At 38.5% G+C, this 19,186-nt stretch overlaps 1 protein-coding gene across 1 annotated transcript in view; it reads right to left on the bottom strand.

The window, feature by feature from the left end:
- Window positions 1-15,650, bottom strand: part of LOC128639063 (transmembrane protease serine 3-like) — a 62,103-nt gene extending 46,453 nt beyond the window's left edge. Inside the window, exons 1-5 of the mRNA XM_053691208.1 lie at window positions 15,419-15,650; window positions 13,962-14,015; window positions 7,083-7,212; window positions 5,428-5,568; window positions 3,739-3,882 (exon numbers count right to left, since the gene is read on the bottom strand). Coding sequence (XP_053547183.1) covers window positions 3,739-3,882; window positions 5,428-5,568; window positions 7,083-7,212; window positions 13,962-14,015; window positions 15,419-15,430 — 481 coding nt within the window. The 5' untranslated portion in view covers window positions 15,431-15,650. The remainder of the gene's footprint in view (window positions 1-3,738; window positions 3,883-5,427; window positions 5,569-7,082; window positions 7,213-13,961; window positions 14,016-15,418) is intronic.
- Window positions 15,651-19,186: the final 3,536 nt, after the last annotated feature.

Raw genomic sequence — 19,186 nt, 5'->3', positions numbered from 1 at the left:
CAATGACCCACTCTGGTCTGCAGAAGCTCATTCCCTGTGACAGGTTGTCCAGGATTAGCCACCAACGGAGTGAATCTCTGGTCCTTTGATCTACTTGAATCGTCGGAGACAAGTCTGTATAATCCCCATTCCACTGTCTGAGCATGCACAGTTGTAATGGTCTTAGATGAATTCGTGCAAAAGGAACTATGTCCATTGCTGCAACCATCAATCCTATTACTTCCATGCACTGCGCTATGGAAGGACGAAGAACAGAATGAAGAACTTGACAAGAGCTTAGAAGTTTTGATTTTCTGACCTCTGTCAGAAAAATTCTCATTTCTAAGGAGTCTATTATTGTTCCCAAGAAGGGAACTCTTGTTGACGGGGAAAGAGAACTTTTTTCTATGTTTACTTTCCATCCGTGAGATCTGAGAAAGGCTAGGACGATGTCCTTATGAGCCTTTGCTTTTGACAGAGACGACGCTTGAATCAGGATGTCGTCCAAGTACGGTACTACTGCAATGCCCCTTGGTCTTAGAACCGCTAGAAGGGACCCTAGTACCTTTGTGAAAATTCTCGGAGCAGTGGCTAATCCGAATGGAAGTGCCACAAACTGGTAATGCTTGTCCAGAAAAGCGAACCTTAGGAACTGATGATGTTCCTTGTGGATAGGAATATGGAGGTACGCATCCTTTAAATCCACCGTGGTCATAAATTGACCTTCCTGGATGGTAGGAAGGATCGTTCGAATGGTTTCCATTTTGAACGATGGAACCCTGAGAAATTTGTTTAGGATCTTGAGATCCAGAATTGGTCTGAATGTTCCCTCTTTTTTGGGAACTATGAACAGGTTGGAGTAAAACCCCATCCCTTGTTCTCTTATTGGAACTGGATGAATTACTCCCATCCTTAACAGGTCTTCTACACAATGTAAGAATGCCTGTCTTTTTATTTGGTTTGAAGATAATTGAGACCTGTGGAACCTTCCCCTTGGGGGTAGTTCCTTGAATTCCAGGAGATAACCTTGAGAAACTATTTCTAGTGCCCAAGGATCCTGAACATCTCTTGCCCAGGCCTGAGCAAAGAGAGAAAGTCTGCCCCCCACCAGATCCGGTCCCGGATCGGGGGCCATCCCTTCATGCTGTTTTGGTAGCAGTGGCAGGCTTCTTGGCCTGCTTACCCTTGTTCCAGCCTTGCATCGGTCTCCAGGCTGGTTTGGGTTGAGAAGTATTACCCTCTTGCTTAGAGGATGTAGAAGTAGAGGCTGGTCCGTTTCTGCGAAAGGGACGAAAATTAGGCTTATTTCTAGCCTTAAAAGACCTATCCTGAGGAAGGGCGTGGCCCTTTCCTCCGGTGATGTCTGAAATAATCTCTTTCAAATCAGGACCAAACAGTGTTTTGCCCTTGAAAGGGATGTTAAGCAATTTTGTCTTGGAAGACACATCCGCTGACCAAGACTTTAGCCAGAGCGCTCTGCGCGCCACGATAGCAAACCCTGAATTTTTCGCCGCTAATCTCGCTAATTGCAAAGCGGCATCTAGAATAAAAGAGTTAGCCAATTTAAGTGCATGAACTCTGTCCATAACCTCCTCATACGAAGATTCTTTATTGAGCGACTTTTCTAGTTCTTCGAACCAGAAACACGCTGCCGTAGTGACAGGAACAATGCATGAAATTGGTTGAAGAAGGTAACCTTGCTGAACAAACATTTTTTTAAGCAAACCCTCTAATTTTTTATCCATAGGATCTTTAAAAGCACAACTATCTTCTATGGGAATAGTAGTGCGTTTGTTTAGAGTAGAGACCGCCCCCTCGACCTTAGGGACTGTCTGCCATAAGTCCTTTCTGGGGTCGACTATAGGAAATAATTTCTTAAATATCGGGGGAGGCACAAAAGGTATGCCGGGCCTTTCCCATTCCTTGTTTACTATGTCCGCCACCCGCTTGGGTATAGGAAAAACATCGGGGGGCACCGGAACCTCTAGGAACTTGTCCATCTTACATAATTTCTCTGGAATTACCAAATTGTCACAATCATCCAGAGTAGATAATACCTCCTTAAGCAGTGCACGGAGATGTTCTAATTTAAATTTAAATGTTACAACATCAGGTTCAGCTTGTTGAGAAATTTTTCCTGAATCTGAAATTTCTCCCTCAGACAAAACCTCCCTCCTGGCCCCTTCAGATTGGTGTGAGGGTATGTCAGAAGCGTTATCATCAGCGTCCTCTTGCTCTTCAGTGTTTAAAACAGAGCAATCGCGCTTTCTTTGATAAGTAGGCATTTTAGATAAAATATTTGCAATAGAATTATCCATAACAGCCGTTAATTGTTGCATAGTAATAAGTATTGGCGCACTAGATGTACTAGGGGCCTCTTGTGTGGGCAAAACTGGTGTAGACACAGAAGGGGGTGATGCAGTACCATGCTTACTCCCCTCATCTGAAGAATCATCTTGGGCACTATTATTATCTGTGGCATCATTGTCCCTACTTTGTTTGGACACCATGTCACAATTATCACATATATTTAAATGGGGAGACACATTGGCTTTCATACATATAGAACATCGTTTATCTGATGGTTCAGACATGTTAAACAGGCTTAAACTTGTCAACAAAGCACAAAAAACGTTTTAAAATAAAACCGTTACTGTCACTTTAAATTTTAAACAGAACACACTTTATTACTGAATATGTGAAAAAGTATGAAGGAATTGTTCAAAATTCACCAAAATTTCACCACAGTGTCTTAAAGCCTTAAAAGTATTGCACACCAAATTTGAAAGCTTTAACCCTTAAAATAACGGAACCGGAGCCGTTTTTACATTTAACCCCTATACAGTCCCAGGTATCTGCTTTGCTGAGACCCAACCAAGCCCAGAGGGGAATACGATACCAAATGACGCCTTCTATAAGCTTTTTCAGTGGATCTTAGCTCCTCACACATGCATCTGCATGCCTTGCCTTCCAAAAACAACTGCGCATTAGTGGCGCGAAAATGAGGCTCTGCCTATGACTAGAGAAGGCCCCCATCTGAAAAAGGTGTCCATACAGTGCCTGCCGTTTTTTAACAACAATCCCCAAGATTATAATAACTATAAAGCGCTATAATCTGTCAAATATGCTTAGCAAGTAATCGTTTTAACCCAGAAAAATGTCTACCAGTTTTTTAAGCCCTTATAAAGCCCTTATTCTTATACTTAATCTAAGAAAATGGCTTACCGATCCCCATAGGGAAAATGACAGCCTTCCAGCATTACCAAGTCGTGTTAGAAATGTGGCCATCATACCTCAGGCAGAAAAGTCTGCCAACTGCTTCCCCCAACTGAAGTTACTTCATCTCAACAGTCCTGTGTAGAAACAGCAATCGATTTTAGTAACGGTTGCTAAAATCATTTTCCTCTTACAAACAGAAATCTTCATCTCTTTTCTGTTTCAGAGTAAATAGTACATACCAGCACTATTTTAAAATAACAAACTCTTGATTGAAGAATAAAAACTACATTTAAACACCAAAAAACTCTTAGCCATCTCCGTGGAGATGTTGCCTGTGCAACGGCAAAGAGAATGACTGGGGTAGGCGGAGCCTAGGAGGGATCATATGACCAGCTTTGCTGGGCTCTTTGCCATTTCCTGTTGGGGAAGAGAATATCCCACAAGTAAGGATGACGCCGTGGACCGGACACACCTATGTTGGAGAAATGGGTGTATACTGCCCCTTTAAGTCCCTAAATTAGGCTGTCAACTCTTTCTCACCACTGTTCTGGGTCCGGTTGCTTGTTTGTCTGTCCGGAGAGCAGATATTGATACCATCGGAGAAGGAGCAGTTTGTTAAAGGGGCACATATCTCCAAATAATCAGGACAGGCACGCTGGGCCACAGGATGATAGAAATACTGCACTGAAAGAAATAAAAAGTGAGATGAGAAAGATGAGGAAAAGGCATGAATATGGTGCAGGACATATAAATAATACAGCATTGCTGTGCATGTGTAAATTAAGGCTGAATATGGTCTCTAGAAAACACTAGAAGGTACACATAATGCAGTGTTATATACAATAAGAAACAGAATGGGGTGCAGAGCAGTGGTGGCTCTACAAATTGTGGTGCTGACTAAAGCCACCACAAAGATCCATATCAAGGATAAATAGTGGTACTAATAGGGCAGTAATCATTTTCTACTACTTATGCCTGCTTTTAGACCCCGGCCTAGATTCAATAAAACTTTATTTGTGAGGCTAATATCTTGCTGACAAAAACTTGCCACAACTTTTCTGCCCACAAATTGTGGAATTCTTAAATATTTGTACCTGGCCCAACATCAAAGCAATGAGTAGCGAGATCAGCTCCACTGAAATCAAAGCAGCTGCTTCTGTTTTGCAACTGTTAACTTCCAATCAACTAAAACAACCTCCACTGTCAAGGGTACAGTCATCACGAAAACATTACAAAACTAACAAAAAAACTTTTTGGGAAAGTTTCAAAAGTGTTGTAGTTGTAATTATTATTTTTTATCTGCGTTACTAGCATTTCTCCTTTGCAGTTTAGATATATGCATCAGGCAAATTAACAGATCTGTATAAGTTAATGACAGGAATGCCCATAGTAGTGATAGGCTAGAAATGATAGGTGATAAGTGAGCCTTAATTAATTTCAAACATAGGCTCATCTTATTGGGACATTGTACGCTATATTTCTTTGCATAAATGTTTTGTAGATGATCCATTTATATAGCCCATCTGGGGGTGTTTTTGTAAAAATTTATAGTTTTGCTTATTTTAAAAAAAACATTTAGCTGATTTTCAGGCCCCAAAGTTTTATATGTATACTAATGTCTACAGACTCCTAGTTGTGTAATGGGTCTTTTTATATGCAGGGGAGGGGGGGGGGGGTCTGCTATTCTTGCTTTCTCAGGTCCTTTCAGTGGGTGTCCCAGCCTAACTTTATCAACTGTGCTAAACTGGGAGCTTCTAAGTAAGTTTTTTAAAAGGATTTATACTGGATTTTTATATCAGTATCTGTGCATATTCTTTGTTATAGTAGTGTCTATTGCATGCAGTTATATGAAAATGAGTGTATACAGTCCCTTTAAAATGATCGTAAACCCTAGCGTTTTAAACTTCATGCTGGAAGTTCCTTTATTTGCCTGCAGTTTATGCCGAGCTGAGCGCCTCTGGCCGCCCACAGCAAAACGCAATTTTTTCAATGAGGTGACATTTCCACCTCTTAGCCAATAGTCAGGCTTGTCCTTCGGCATTATGCTGGATGACTAGCACACTATTGGCTAACAGGTGGAAACATCACCTCATTGAAAAAAATTGTGTTTTGCTTTGGACGGCTGGAGGCGCTCAGCTTGTCATAAACTGTGTGCAGGACATGCAGTGAAAATAGGATTGGGCAAACAGGTTGAGTTATTTTTATAGAACAGAATATAGATCTTCTTACAGATAAGACAGATGGACAGTGACGTTGCTGCAGCTACAGTCAGTATGATGGAGGAATGCAGTAGCAGTCTTGTGAAATGCTGCAGGGAACAGAACGTTGACCTTCCCAGGAATCCGCAGAGTTTCTCAGAACTTTCACTACCTGTATAAGAAGAAAAACAAATGTTTTAGCACCATCACAACCATAAGGATGTAAGAAATATTTAACAGACTTAGCCGGTTTGTCCAATTTACTATGTGAAGACAGAAATCTGGCCCTACATTTTTTAATCTGGCTTTCTACTAGCCCTTATTGGTTCTGGGGCAAAAATAGATAATTTACAACATTGTTTTATGAATTGCATATGGATTAGACCCCTGCAGCCCCTCAGTCAGCCACATAACCTTATCAGATCATGCTCCTAGCCCTGCAGCTCCTCTGTCAGCCACATACGTATATCAGAGGAGACCCTGCAGCCAAATATCTATATCATATATGATCCTTCAATTAAAAATACATACCCCCACCAGATGAGAACCCTGCCCCTGGTTACCTTTATATCCCTTGGGCAAGCTGCTGCCTGTTTACTGTGTGTTTGCTGTCACATGTGTAGAGAACCTTTCTGTGCAGAAGAACGTAACACTAGGCCTGTCTGTCACCCCTCACTATTCCTCAACCCCCTCTCAAGTGTAGTATTTATACAGCTTCAGGCTTCAGGCTCTTAAAACAGAATAGTTTCTCTTAATTTGTTCTGTTGGTATCTTTAGTTGAAGAGTAAAGCTAGGCAGACTCAGGAGTGTGCATGTGCCTCTGCAGTGCTTGCAACAATGTTTTTAAAATTGTTATATATTGTTGCAAACACTGCTGCCATTGAGTGCTAACAACATGTGCATATTCCTGAGCTCCTGTGTGTCTACTTTGGTTTACAATTTAAATACGAAAATCAAAAGAACAAAGCTAAGCTGATAAAACAGCACACAATTAAAGGATTAATTTCTGTTATAATTTTTATGCTAAACAACTAACATATTAAAGTTAATAAACCTTAATTAAAACCTACTGACCTATATTTTCTCCAAAACGAAGTTTCATAACGTTCTAAAAGTTATATCTTTTATTCGCCGATGATGTCACGTTATCCTGCCCACTATTTTCAGCACTGCATGTTGAAAATACTTAAACAAATAACTATATGTTTAAAGCGCCATTTTGAAACCTAGGTATTGTAAACGGATTGGTACAGAGCAAAGGATACCCACGGAGTGGGTTTGGAAAACAATTAAATTTGCAGACAAGATTTCTGATATACGGTAGAGATATGTTAATGAAATGCTATTGATAAAAAGCGTATTTGGGGTAGTTAGTAACAGGCATAGAAAATATTTACTTACAGTGGCCCTTTAAAAAATAAACTAAAAAAACGTTACTGTCCCTTTAAATCAGCAAGTGTGGGCTTAGGGGCAATCATGTTTTGTGTTTTGTTAAGCAATACTGATGTATCATTAAATTGCATTAGCAAAATATATTGGTGTTTGTCCACACAAAATCTAATGCTTATGACTTGCTAAAGCATTTCCAACTTCAGTTCACTTTATGTAATGAACGCTAGATACCCCTGATTAGACGTCTTTCACTTATTCCTTTCCACCCTCTTGTCCTCAGTATTTCCAACTCACCCTGATTCTCTCCATCAGACACGGAAGAAATAATAATGGCAGCTTCGTCTACTGACTGTGGATTGTCACCTTCCCCTGTAATATTGGTCCCCTTCTCAGATTCAGGTAATTCATTACAAGGATTCACATCCTGGAGAGTTAGAAATACAGTTTACTTTGTCACTGCATATAGTAAACACAAACTGTGTGTCTAGAGGTACTTAGTGTAGATTACAATACTGATTTGTGGAAGTTCTAGGAGGTGGTAAGAAGCTCAATAATTACTGTAGCCCCATCCCATTCTCAAATGTGTCAGTAACTACTCATTGGTAAGGCAGTCCTTTTTTTACATGATCTGTGCTCAGTCCTGGTCAAGTACAAGTATGTGGGTAAAATGTAAATTTCAATAAAAACAAAACAGGCTGTGACAGGAAGTAATGGACACTGCATAAATGAAGTTAAAAAAATAAATTAACAGTATAATCTTTTTAAAATGATGAATAATACATATTGCAATCCACTGTTTAATGCTTTTTTTTTAAATCTTTATTTATAACAAAAAAATAAAAAACATGTGTTAATACAGATTAGTACTTGTAAATAATATCAACAATGTGTCTTGCTAACAAAAGTCTGAATAGTAAAGATAACAATCAATCTGTTTATACATCCAATCTAGCTTAACTAACAATGTTAATATTTAATCTGCATATTTGATTCACCATAGTATGACAATACCAACTCTTATACACAACAATAATACAAAAACAACAGTGTATCATAAAACGCGACATCACCAAACCTACACAAAAAAAAAAAAACAGACAGAAAGCAAACACGGCAAGACAAACTAGACAAGATAAACATAAAAAAAAAAAAAAAGGGTTCCTTCCCCCTACACCGCCGCCCCCACTGCCCACCCCCCCACCTCACTCACTCCCGTCTGCCCAATATTCAGGAAAATGACCGGCATATATATTTGCCTGAACATACACTGAATTACTAAATGGTTTAATCAATTCCTTTTGGCAGGCTATTGGTACTGCCCTGACGAAACTCTCCCATTTCCTAAAAAACGTGGGCAGATATTCTTCATGCGGATATGGCAGATTAAATTGCTCCAACGTGTATTGTGTAATTAATGCATTTTTAAGGTGGGCAAACTTGGATGCTGAACGTGCCTTCCAGTGTTTTAAAATAAGGTTACGCCCACATAATACAATAGGGTTTATAAGCTTAAAGTTTTTAGCAACACCTAGAAACTTAACAAAAAAAAAAAATCTCCATTGGATCTCATTGATGGTCCAGATGCAGACTTGCGTTCATCCAGTAATTATTTTTTTGCCAAAACTGCAAAATTTTGGGGCATTGCCAAAAACAATGAAATATATCTACTTCTGTAGCCCTACATCTGGAACAAAACACCTTAGTTTTATACCATTTGGACAAGGTTCCTGGAGTAAGATACCTTTGGAGACAGACTTTAATATGAAATTCTCTCCACGATGTTGATACCCATGCTTGTTGAATTATTTTAAAACTCTCAATGATAATCTGTTCATTTATATCCGGAAACCACTTCTGCCATTTTGCAACCATATCATTGACCTGCAACCTAGATGATTTCTGGTTTAACAGTAGATATATTGGGGAGATTGAATAGAGTCCATTTAGATAGCTAGATATCCTGTCTTGCAATTCGCCCAGAGACCAGTTTGTACCATACTTTTGGGATATTTCCAAAAGAAAGTGACGAGCTTGGAGGTACGCATAGAATTCACGTGATGTCAGGGCAGACTTATCAAGTAGTTCAACAAATAATATTGGGTGACCATCTGTTCCCATAATTTGACTCATAAATTTAAGCCCTTTTCTTTCCCAAACCTTGAAAATCTTATTTGACAGACCGGGACTAAAGTTAGGATTACCACAGATAGGTAAATACTGAGATACAAACGGGGAGTATTCTAAATCAGCACACAATTTTTGCCAAGCTACTATGACATTTTTAAACAAGGATAAATAAAATACGTTTGAGGGGAGTGCAGTCAAAGGACAATGTAACAGCGCCTTTAATTGAAACGGTGCCACTAACTGAGATTCCCAGCTAAATGAAGAAATTTGATCTTTTTCGGTTATCCAGTTTATTGCAAATCTAGCGGAAAAAACTAGATTATATGCTTGGATATTGGGTAGCGCTAAGCCGGCAGTTAGCTTTGAGTTCATAAGTCGGTAAGAGGCTATAAGTGGTTTTGTATTATTCCATAGAAATCCAGAACATGCCTTATTATACTTGAGGACATCTTTCCCCAGCATAATAATTGGCATATTTTGAAAAATATATAAGAGCTTGGGAAAAATAATCGTTTTGATCATGACCACTCGGGCTGATAAAGAGATGGGTAGGGATGTCCACTCCTCCAGTTTCCTCATACAATGTTGCAAACATTGTGTATAATTCAACTCTTACCATTCCTCTGGGTTTTTGCTGAGTCTGAGGCCTAGATACGTGATTTGGGATACTTCCGCAAAGGGATGCATAATTCTACGTGCCGGGTTTCTATATAGCCATAACAATTCCGATTTCAGAATATTAACCTTGTACCCCGAAATTGCTCCAAATTGAGTAATAATATTCTGAAATATTGGGAGTGACTCTCTCACGTTAGAATGAATAGTAATAGGTCGTCTGCGTATAGCATCAAGACCAGTTTGTCGCCCGCCATAAAAATGCCTTCTAATTCCTGACGAAGTAATATCGCTAAAGGCTCTAAACAAATATTAAAAAGCAACGGAGAGAGTGGACATCCCTGTCTAGTCCTTCTCTGTAAAGTAAAGTGTTGCAAAATCGTATTGTTAATAATAATTGCCGAAGTGGGAGAACTTTAAATAAGTCTAATATAATTACTGAAATGCCCAGAGAACCCAAATTGCCCTAATGAGAAAAACAGATGGTCCCAACCAATCCAGTCAAAAGCCTTCTCGGCATCAACCATTAGTATAGCTTTATCCTGCATCACGTGAGATCCCACAGTCCTATATTTATTCCAAATAGATTCTATCAGTACTAGAACTTTCCTCATGTTTCTTACCGGGTTCCGTCCTGGCATAAATCCAGATTGGGTTTCATGTATTAGGTCTCCAATATGTGGCTTCAATCGGTTGGCTAAAATTGCGGCCAACATCTTGTAATCAGTATTCAAAACTGAAATCGGCCTATATGAGCTAGGTAATTCAGGATCTTTATCTTTCTTCAAGATTAAAGAGATGTTGGCCGCCGCAAAATATGGTGAACAAGTAAAATTTTCCAAAAAATATAAATTGAATAGTTTATTCAAAATAGGTAAAGTTTGGGTTTGTAGAATTATGTAGAATTCTATAGGCAGCTCATCTGGCCCAGGTGCTTTATTTAACTTGGATTTCTTAATGGCACATAAAATTTCATCATCTGAGATAACAGCATTAATGGAACTCAGAGCTTCTGATGAGAGTTTCAGTATCTTAATCTTATTCCAAAATGCTATTCTCTCAGCGATATTATGGGAATCTGCTTTATATAGTTCTTGAAAAAACTGAAAGAACACTCTCTCTATATCTGCCTGATTAGTATATCTATTTTGACCTTGTTTGATCGCCGGAATAGCCTGCCTTGCCGTAGTTTTGGCAATCCTGGCTAAAAATTTAGCAGATCTACCGGTATGTCCACCATATAATGCCTTTAATCTAAGATCTTCTTGAGCACTATTCTGTTTAATGTGACTATCCCGGAGTGACTTTGCTCTCATATACTTATCCCAATGTCGTTTTATAGGATTATCTAAAAAGGCACAGTAAGCGTTTTTTAACCTGATTAGCTAGTTGCCTGCCTATATGACCACATTTCCTCTTCCAGTGTGACATGTAATTTTTAATCTCCCCACGTAACACAGCTTTAGCTGCCTCCCAATACACTTCAATTTTCCCCAAGTAATTTATATTGTCTTTGGAAAATTCTGCCCACTTCTGGCGCAACCAACCCTGAAAAGTAATATTATTGCTGAGATGTTTAGGAAAGTAAATATAGTTACTTTTACTTGAATTTTTTATATTAGAATTGCAAGTCAATGATATGGCCGCATGGTCCGAGATTATTATATCCTCAATTTTGGCCTCCCAGCTCCGCTTAAGCAATGAGTCTGAAATTAGGAAATAATCAATTCTGGACAATGTTTGATGTACTTGTGACATGCATGTATATGCACGCCCATCCGGGTTCTGAACCCGCCATATGTCAATAAGACCTAAATGAGCACAAAATTTTTGCAAAATCCGTACTTTCCTATCCCTAGAGATTATCGACTTTTTTTTAACACTATCCAAAGTGGCATTTGCTAGTAAGTTAAAGTCTCCAGCAATAATAAGATTTTGTCCTATATGGCTATGTAATTTAACTGTTAAAGAGGTCCAGAACTCTTGATCGACATGATTGGGCCCATAAATATTACAGACTGTATATTTAACTTTATTAATATTGATTTCCAAAATTAAAAACTGACCTTCCGGGTCTATCTCAGTGTTTAGTATCTGATACTCCAGGTTTTTATTCAGAAGTGTAGCAACTCCTCTTTTCCTTGAATTGAAAGGGGCGGCGACCACCTCCCCAACCCATTTAGTTTTAAGTTTGGGGATATCAAGGGGTTTAAGATGCAGTTCTTGCAATAATACTAGATCAGGCTTGAATTTCCCAAGATATTTTATTATAGATTTTCTTTTAATTGGGGAGGTAATCCTGCCCACATTCCAGGAAAGACAGTTCAACTTAGATTCCATTTAATCTAATTAGAAGCTGGTAAGATAATTAAGGGAGTCAGGTAAAGGCGGGTGGGCGAACGCGGGGGGAGATGAGACGGAGAGGGAAAGAAAGGAAGAGAAACCCCCCCCCCAAAAAAAAAAAAACGAAAACACATAAACCATTGTTACACATAAACTTAAAATATCTACCATTTCTGGAATCTAAGTCATCTTTATTCCGTTTACCAACCAGCCTTTTAAGGGACACCAGCTTCTCTGCAGAATGCTTCAGCTTCCATCACATTATTTAAAACATGAGAGGTTCCCTTGTTTAATGCTTTTTTTATTACAAAAATAAAAAAGGCTGTTTAATATCAGGGGTCAAGTCCAGTGGGAATGCATTGGGAACAGAGTTCCTACACTATTTTTGCAGGTGGAACTAAGTTCCCCCTGGACAGAGAACAGAAACGCTTCAGTAAACACTGCTGCTGTTGGTGGGAGGAGCTGGAGCAGTCTGATTAGAGGGATAGTGAGATCCTCTAGTAATGGGCAGTAACACTTCCTACAATACACTAAAGCAAGACTGTCAGCGGTCTTGCTGTGTAATCACCCTGCACTGTGTGAAACACATGGTACTTATATGTCTGTGTGGCTTGCTCTGTGGTTATTTAGCTCCCCTCAGCAGAAATACAACTATTGCACCTTAAAGGACCAGTCAACACATTAGATTTGCATAATCAACAAATGCAAGATAACAAGACAATGCAATAGCACTTAGTCTGAACTTCAAATGAGTAGTAGATTTTTTTAATAACAAATTTCAAAGTTATGTATATTTCCACTCCCCTTGTACCATGTGATAGCAATCAGCCAATCACAAATGCATATACGTATAGTCTGTGAATTCTTGCACATGCTCAGTAGGATCTGGTGACTCAAAAATTGTAAATATAAAATACTGTGCACATTTTTTTTAATGGAAGTAAATTGGAAGGTTGTTTAAAATTACCTGCTGTATCTGAATCATGCAAATTTAATTTAACCTGAGTGCCCCTTTAAGTGGGTGATAATCTGACAGAGGAGCAGTCTCAGGCCCAAAGGCAACCAATTCAACCCTTCATTGGATTTAATTTGCTTTCATTAACCAGAGTGTATAGATTATATACATATAAATACAGTGTGTGTGTATATAAAACAATATTAATTGTGACGGGGTGGAAGTCTTGGTCCTACACTTTTTTTTTAGGACTTGACCCCTGTTTAATATCCCTTTAACATTATGACTGTGGCTAGCCTTGTTGTCTGAGACTAAAGTTTAGATTGCCTCCTCCAAATAAGGAAATGGTCGGTGGAGTTTTGTTTTTGATAAAAAAAAAAAACTGCAGCATAAAGGATCTTAATTTGTTTTAAAAAACCTTTAGACTTGGCTGAAATTGTAATTATTGGTGTTTACTATACCTTTAACTGCCACTATCACAAGTAAAACAGTATTTTTACCCCCCCCCCCCCATGTTTTACAGAAAACAAAAACACACAGCAGTTACCCAATGACTGCGGCTACAGATAACACAAACACACACCAGTATTTTATTCCCTTCCCCCACAGAAATGAGGGATTTTTTAAAACCATTCTTGGCTGTTTGCAACACAGAGTAGTATAAGTGCAGCACCACTTATTTGTAAGGATTAAGACGCCTTTAAAATGTAGCTGCTTATTGGGGGACTATAAAAATAACAATGGACATGTAAGTGTCCAGTATTTTTGTATAGATTTCACTGGTTACCTGCTGAAATACTGAACACCTGGCAATCCTAGGCACAAGACATAGTGCCACCTGGGTCTGACTCCTAGAATGAAATGATGCTGCCCTAACATTCTGTCCACATTAATTTAAACCAACCATAGTCAGTGGTATCAAGCAAATGAAGATTGATGTATCACTTATGAGGGTCTCATAAAAGAGTACGTTTTAGCCAGAATATGATGTCCCTATGTGTCACCCCTGTCAAAGTGCCACCTGGTTCCTCTTGTCTTACCTGGTACAATTATAGGTCCTGGTTAATTTAATTCTTTTAGAATATTACATTTAGGGAAGCACATTTGTATTTCTTTTGATCTTTCTCACTCACCGGTTCTCTCTCAGTTTCTTGAAAAATGTCAAATAAGGAAATTCTTTTTGATACCTAAATAAAAAAACACAAAAAAGTATTATTTCCCAGCACAATTTACATTATAAACAACTTCCTGTAGAGTTAGTACATGATGTTAGGGCATGAGGCTACAATTTGTATTTAACAGGAAAATCTTCAGATATATATTATGTATTACATTCTGAGAACCATTATGCACATGGTTAAAAGTACCACTCGAGAGAAGCAGAGAACCGATTTTCTCAAGTGGAAATCAACAGTGACCCAATCAGAAGCTGTCATTTGGCTTACCAGCAGTTTCTGCTCAGGCGCATAGGTTCTCTGCGGTTCCCAACCGGTACTTTATAATATGTGTTTAACCCCTTTGTGGGAAGTTAAACACAGAGTTGACATATGCTAATGAATATCGAACATCAAAAACTGAAAGGGTCATAGCTGCATAGTACAGGGAAATTACCCTCCCTTCAGATGAATGACGGAAACAGCCTTACAACTCTAATCTTGTTAGGGGCAAGCTTGCTTTTGAGTTCTTGAAATCAGTTAAATTGACATAGAAGTTAAACTTAAAGGGACATTCCAGTCAAAATTGAAATGCACATAGATAAATTACATCAAATGAATAGAAACATATTTGCATATACACTTGTATTGGCAAAATGCTTCTAGTAAAAGTTATCACTGTTTTAGTGTTAACATTTTTCTCTGCACGTGCATGTAAAGCATAGCTAGATATTCTCAGTGCAGCTGCTCAGAGCACCAGTGGGGTTTTTATCATGTTGGCAATTAACTAATCGAGTCATTACCAGCAAGTGCTGCGTTTAAAATGCTGGTGCACGGTCCATATTTAAATACACATTTGAAACAGCTATAGCTTTTAATAGAAGCATTTTTGCCAATGCATGTATATTCCAAAAATGCTTCTATTCACAACTAAAATACATCCATGTGGATTTCAGTTTTGTCTGGAATGTCCCTTTAAACTTTCAGAATTTAGACAGGGTGGCGTCCAAAAAAAAAAGGCTTAGGAGCATACACATCTTGACCAATATATGTATTGTTACAAACACTGCTTCCATAAAGTTTTATAGACACATGCACTGCCCTGATCCTACCTCAGTATGCTCTTATAGAAAGGAGCTGAGACCAACACTAAGAAATCTGTTAAATACCAGAAGAAAATTGGATTATTATTTTGTTTTATTGCACCCTCTAACAACTAACTGATGAAAGTTTATTTTTTGACTTCCATGTCTGTTAAGGTAAGAGCGATCTGTGTTAGTAACACAATTAGTTCCTCTCCTCTAGCTGCACAGTGTGCACACAGCGTGTCAGTGTTTCCTAGTGATGGATTTGTTTTTGTAAACCTGCAAGTAAAACCCCAATGACACCTGTTATGCATTGCATATCCCTTTAGTGGAGCAGATTCTCAGTTTTACCTTTGTCATCATGAGAGGCCATATCACAGTTCCTTCCTTGCTGTCTGATACTGCTCACCACAGAGGTGGCACTGAAGGTGGACTTTTCAGAGCCATACAGTGCCAGGCAGTATTTCTGCAGCCCAGAGCTGAGACGCCAGATATTGAGCAGATATAGCTTCCTAATGACAATACACAAACAAAACACAGATATCTTCCTCCTCTGTGTACTGGGCACATGCTGCTGACTGGAACCTATGGGAGATAGATCAGATGTCCTACCGGAGGTATAATGTTACAGACAGAACCAGTCGCATACAGCTGATACTCCTACAAAGACGAGACCTGCAGAGGGGGTTAATATGAAGAAACCATCAGAGGCAGAATCAAAATGAGAAAGAAAACACAAATATAAAAACTGTATGACATCACTTGCTTTAAAATATTTAGTTAAAATATTCTAATAAATACAATAAACATATAACAAATAGAATAAGTAAAATATTTCTATGCATTTTGAAAACAAAATCTTTATTATTTGAAAATGAATATGTTATTGACATATGTAATGTAATACTATAAAGTGACTTATCTATAGTGTACACAGCTAAACTTACATTCATTCCCTATAGTTAATAAAGGCTGCAAGACGCTAAAACAAAAGCAGTATCCCTACATTTTTTAAGTTATCATTTCAGAACTTAAAAGTTGATGTGACAAATAATATTTACTGCTGTTATTTAAGTTGAAATATAATTATCCAAAGCTTCTTAACTTGAAATAGTGGGGCAAGTTTTAGAGCTTACTGGAAGGAACAACATAAAATGGGTGTGAATATTAAAAGTTTGTTGCGCTAACATATTTGCCGTCTATGGGGTGGCTATATCAGCTAAGGGGTTAGAAAATGACCTATATCAGTTAATCAAATTGTACATCAGGCATTCCTAACAAAGGGGACAAAACTGACTTTTTCATTGTTTATTTATATAAGGTAAAATATAAATAGATGTTTGGATTGAGAAGGCTATGACTAGTTTAATATAAGGAACAATATACTAAACTTTGCTTTTTTTTTGTAATTGGAAACCAAAATTTGGTCAACTTTGTCAGACATTATCAGATTATTATGCAGATTTTTCCTAGGGCAGTAGTGTTAGCAACAATGTATAACACTGATATAAACAATGTTGCAAAACATTGCTACCATAGACAAGTGCTCGCTACTGAGGTCCTATCCGCTTACCTCGATTTACTCTTAAACAAAGGATACCAGGAGAACAAATCAAATTTGATTTAAGAAATAAATTGGAAACTTGTTTAAAATTGACTTTTTTTATCCGAACCATGAAAGTTTAATTGAACTTTAATTCTCCTATAACTTTTTCTTTGAAAATCTTGATTTCTCTGGAATGCCTTTTGTTGGTTTTAGCCCTTGCACCCTCTCCAGCTTGTCTGCTGGCGCTATTATCAGTCTGATCCTCTGGACTTTCTAAAGCGGCAAGATTACATATACGGTGCAGGATTCAGCGCAAGTGCTGAAACCTGCGCTGCCTGTAATTTCACCTTGCACATCAGGGTATCCAATAAACCCCGCCTGCAGTTCATAAAATGCCGTAAGTCAGATAAACTAGCAATGTCCAGAAATGACCGTAAATACACATTTCTGGAGTCGCCAGTGATTTACAGCACTATAGAAACTGCCGGCGCCTAAGAAAATAAAATTTTTTTAAAATCTCCCGTAAAAGTCTAACCCGCTCCCAAAAATAAACCCGACATGTAAAAACCCCTATATCCGCCATCAAACCCACATCGGAACTAATAATAAAAGTATTAACCCCTAAACCGACAACCCCCCACAACGCAATAAGCCTAATTAAACTGTTAACCCCTAATCTGCCATTCACATATATTGCGATCTACCTAATAAAAGTATTAACCCCTAATTAGCCATTAAACCACAATGCAATGAGCCTAATAAAACTATTAACCCCTAATCTGCCATTAACCCACAATGCAAAAAAACTAATAAAACTATTAACCCCTAATCTGCCATTCACATACATTGCAATCTACCTAATAAAAGTATTAACCCCTAAATCCGCTAACCTCAACATTGCAAACTACCTATTAAAACTATTAACCCCTAATCCGCCATTAACCCACAACGTAATAAACCTAATAAAACTATTAACCTCTAATCCGCCAAACCCACACAATGCAATAATGCTAATAAATCTATTAACCCCTAAACTGCCAAACCCCACAATGCAAATAACTAATCACTAAGCCCCTAACCTAACACCCTCTAAATTAACCCCATTACATAAATTAAAATAATACTAAATTGCAATTAAAATAAAAAAGCAAACATTACTTTAAAAATAAAAAATAAAAGTTTAAATTAAGCTAAAATTACAGAAAACAAAAAAAGTCTAACATTACATAAAATAATAATTATTTTTTATCAAAAATAAAAACATTATACCTAATCTCTATGAAAATAAAAAAGCCCCCCCAAAATAAAAACACCCCCTAATCTAATACTTAACTACCAATAGCCGTTAAAAGGGCCTTTTGTAAGGCATTGCCCTAAGTTAAACAGCTCTTTTCCTTAAAAAAAATACTATGTCCCCCCTCTAACAGTAAAAACCCCCCACCCACCAAACCCCCCAAAATAAAAACCTAACACTAAAAAATACTAAACTACCCATTGCCCCTAAAGAGGCATTTGTATGGGCATTGCCTTTAAAAGGGCATTCAGCTCTTTTACTGTCCTTAAAAGGGCATTCAGCTCTTTTACTGTTCTTAAAAGGGCATTCAGCTCTTTTAAGATTGCCCAAAATCCCTAATCTAAAAAAAAAAAAAAAATAAGCCTTACTCTATCCCCCAGATAGGTACTCACGGTTCCTGAAGTCCGACGGAGAAGGTCCTGTTTCAGGCGGTGAAGTCTTCTTCCAAGTGGCCGACATCTTCTTCTAAGCGGGGACCTCTTCTTTCTTCATCCAGGACCAAGCCGGCGCGGAGCGGAGAGGACCGCGGACGAGGACCGGTGACTACAGATACATGGAGCGTGGAGGATCCTCTTCGTACCATTGCCGTTGTACACTGACTATTGAATGCAAGGTACGCAATTAAAAATGGCGTCCCTTGCATTCCTATTGGCTGATTTGATTCTTCAAATTCAAATCAGCCAATAGGATGAGAGCTACTGAAATCCTATTGGCTGTTCAAATCAGCCAATAGGATTTCAGTAGCTCTCATCCTATTGGCTGATTTGAATTTGAAGAATCAAATCAGCCAATAGGAATGCAAGGGACGCCATTTTTAATCGCATACCTTGCATTCAATAGTGAGTGTACAGCGGCTCTCGTACGAAGAGGATCCTCCATGCTCCATGGCTCCGCGGTCGCCAGTCCTGGTCTGCGTTCATCTCCGCTCCGTGCCGGCTTGGTCCTGGATGAAGAAAGAAGAGGTCCCCGCTTGGAAGAAGATGTCGGCCGCTTGGAAGAAGACTTCACCACCTGGAACAGGACCTTCTCCGCCGGGCTTCAGGAACCATGAGTACCTATCTGGGGGTTAGAATAAGGCTTTTTTTAGATTAGGGATTTGGAGCAATCTTAAAAGAGCTGAATGCCCTATTAAGGGGAATGGGTAGTTTAGGATTTTTTAGTGTTAGCTTTTTTATTTTGGGGGGTTTGGTGGGGGGGGGGAGTTATTGTTAGAGGGGGGACTTTGTATTTTTGTAAGGAAAAGAGCTGTTTAACTTAGGGCAATGCCCTACAAAAAGTC

This window comes from Bombina bombina, chromosome 8, assembly GCF_027579735.1.
Source record: "Bombina bombina isolate aBomBom1 chromosome 8, aBomBom1.pri, whole genome shotgun sequence".
Classification (NCBI taxonomy): Eukaryota; Metazoa; Chordata; class Amphibia; order Anura; family Bombinatoridae; genus Bombina; species Bombina bombina.
The sequence above is the reverse complement of the archived record's forward strand: the minus strand, read 5'-3'. Positions and strand labels throughout refer to the sequence as shown.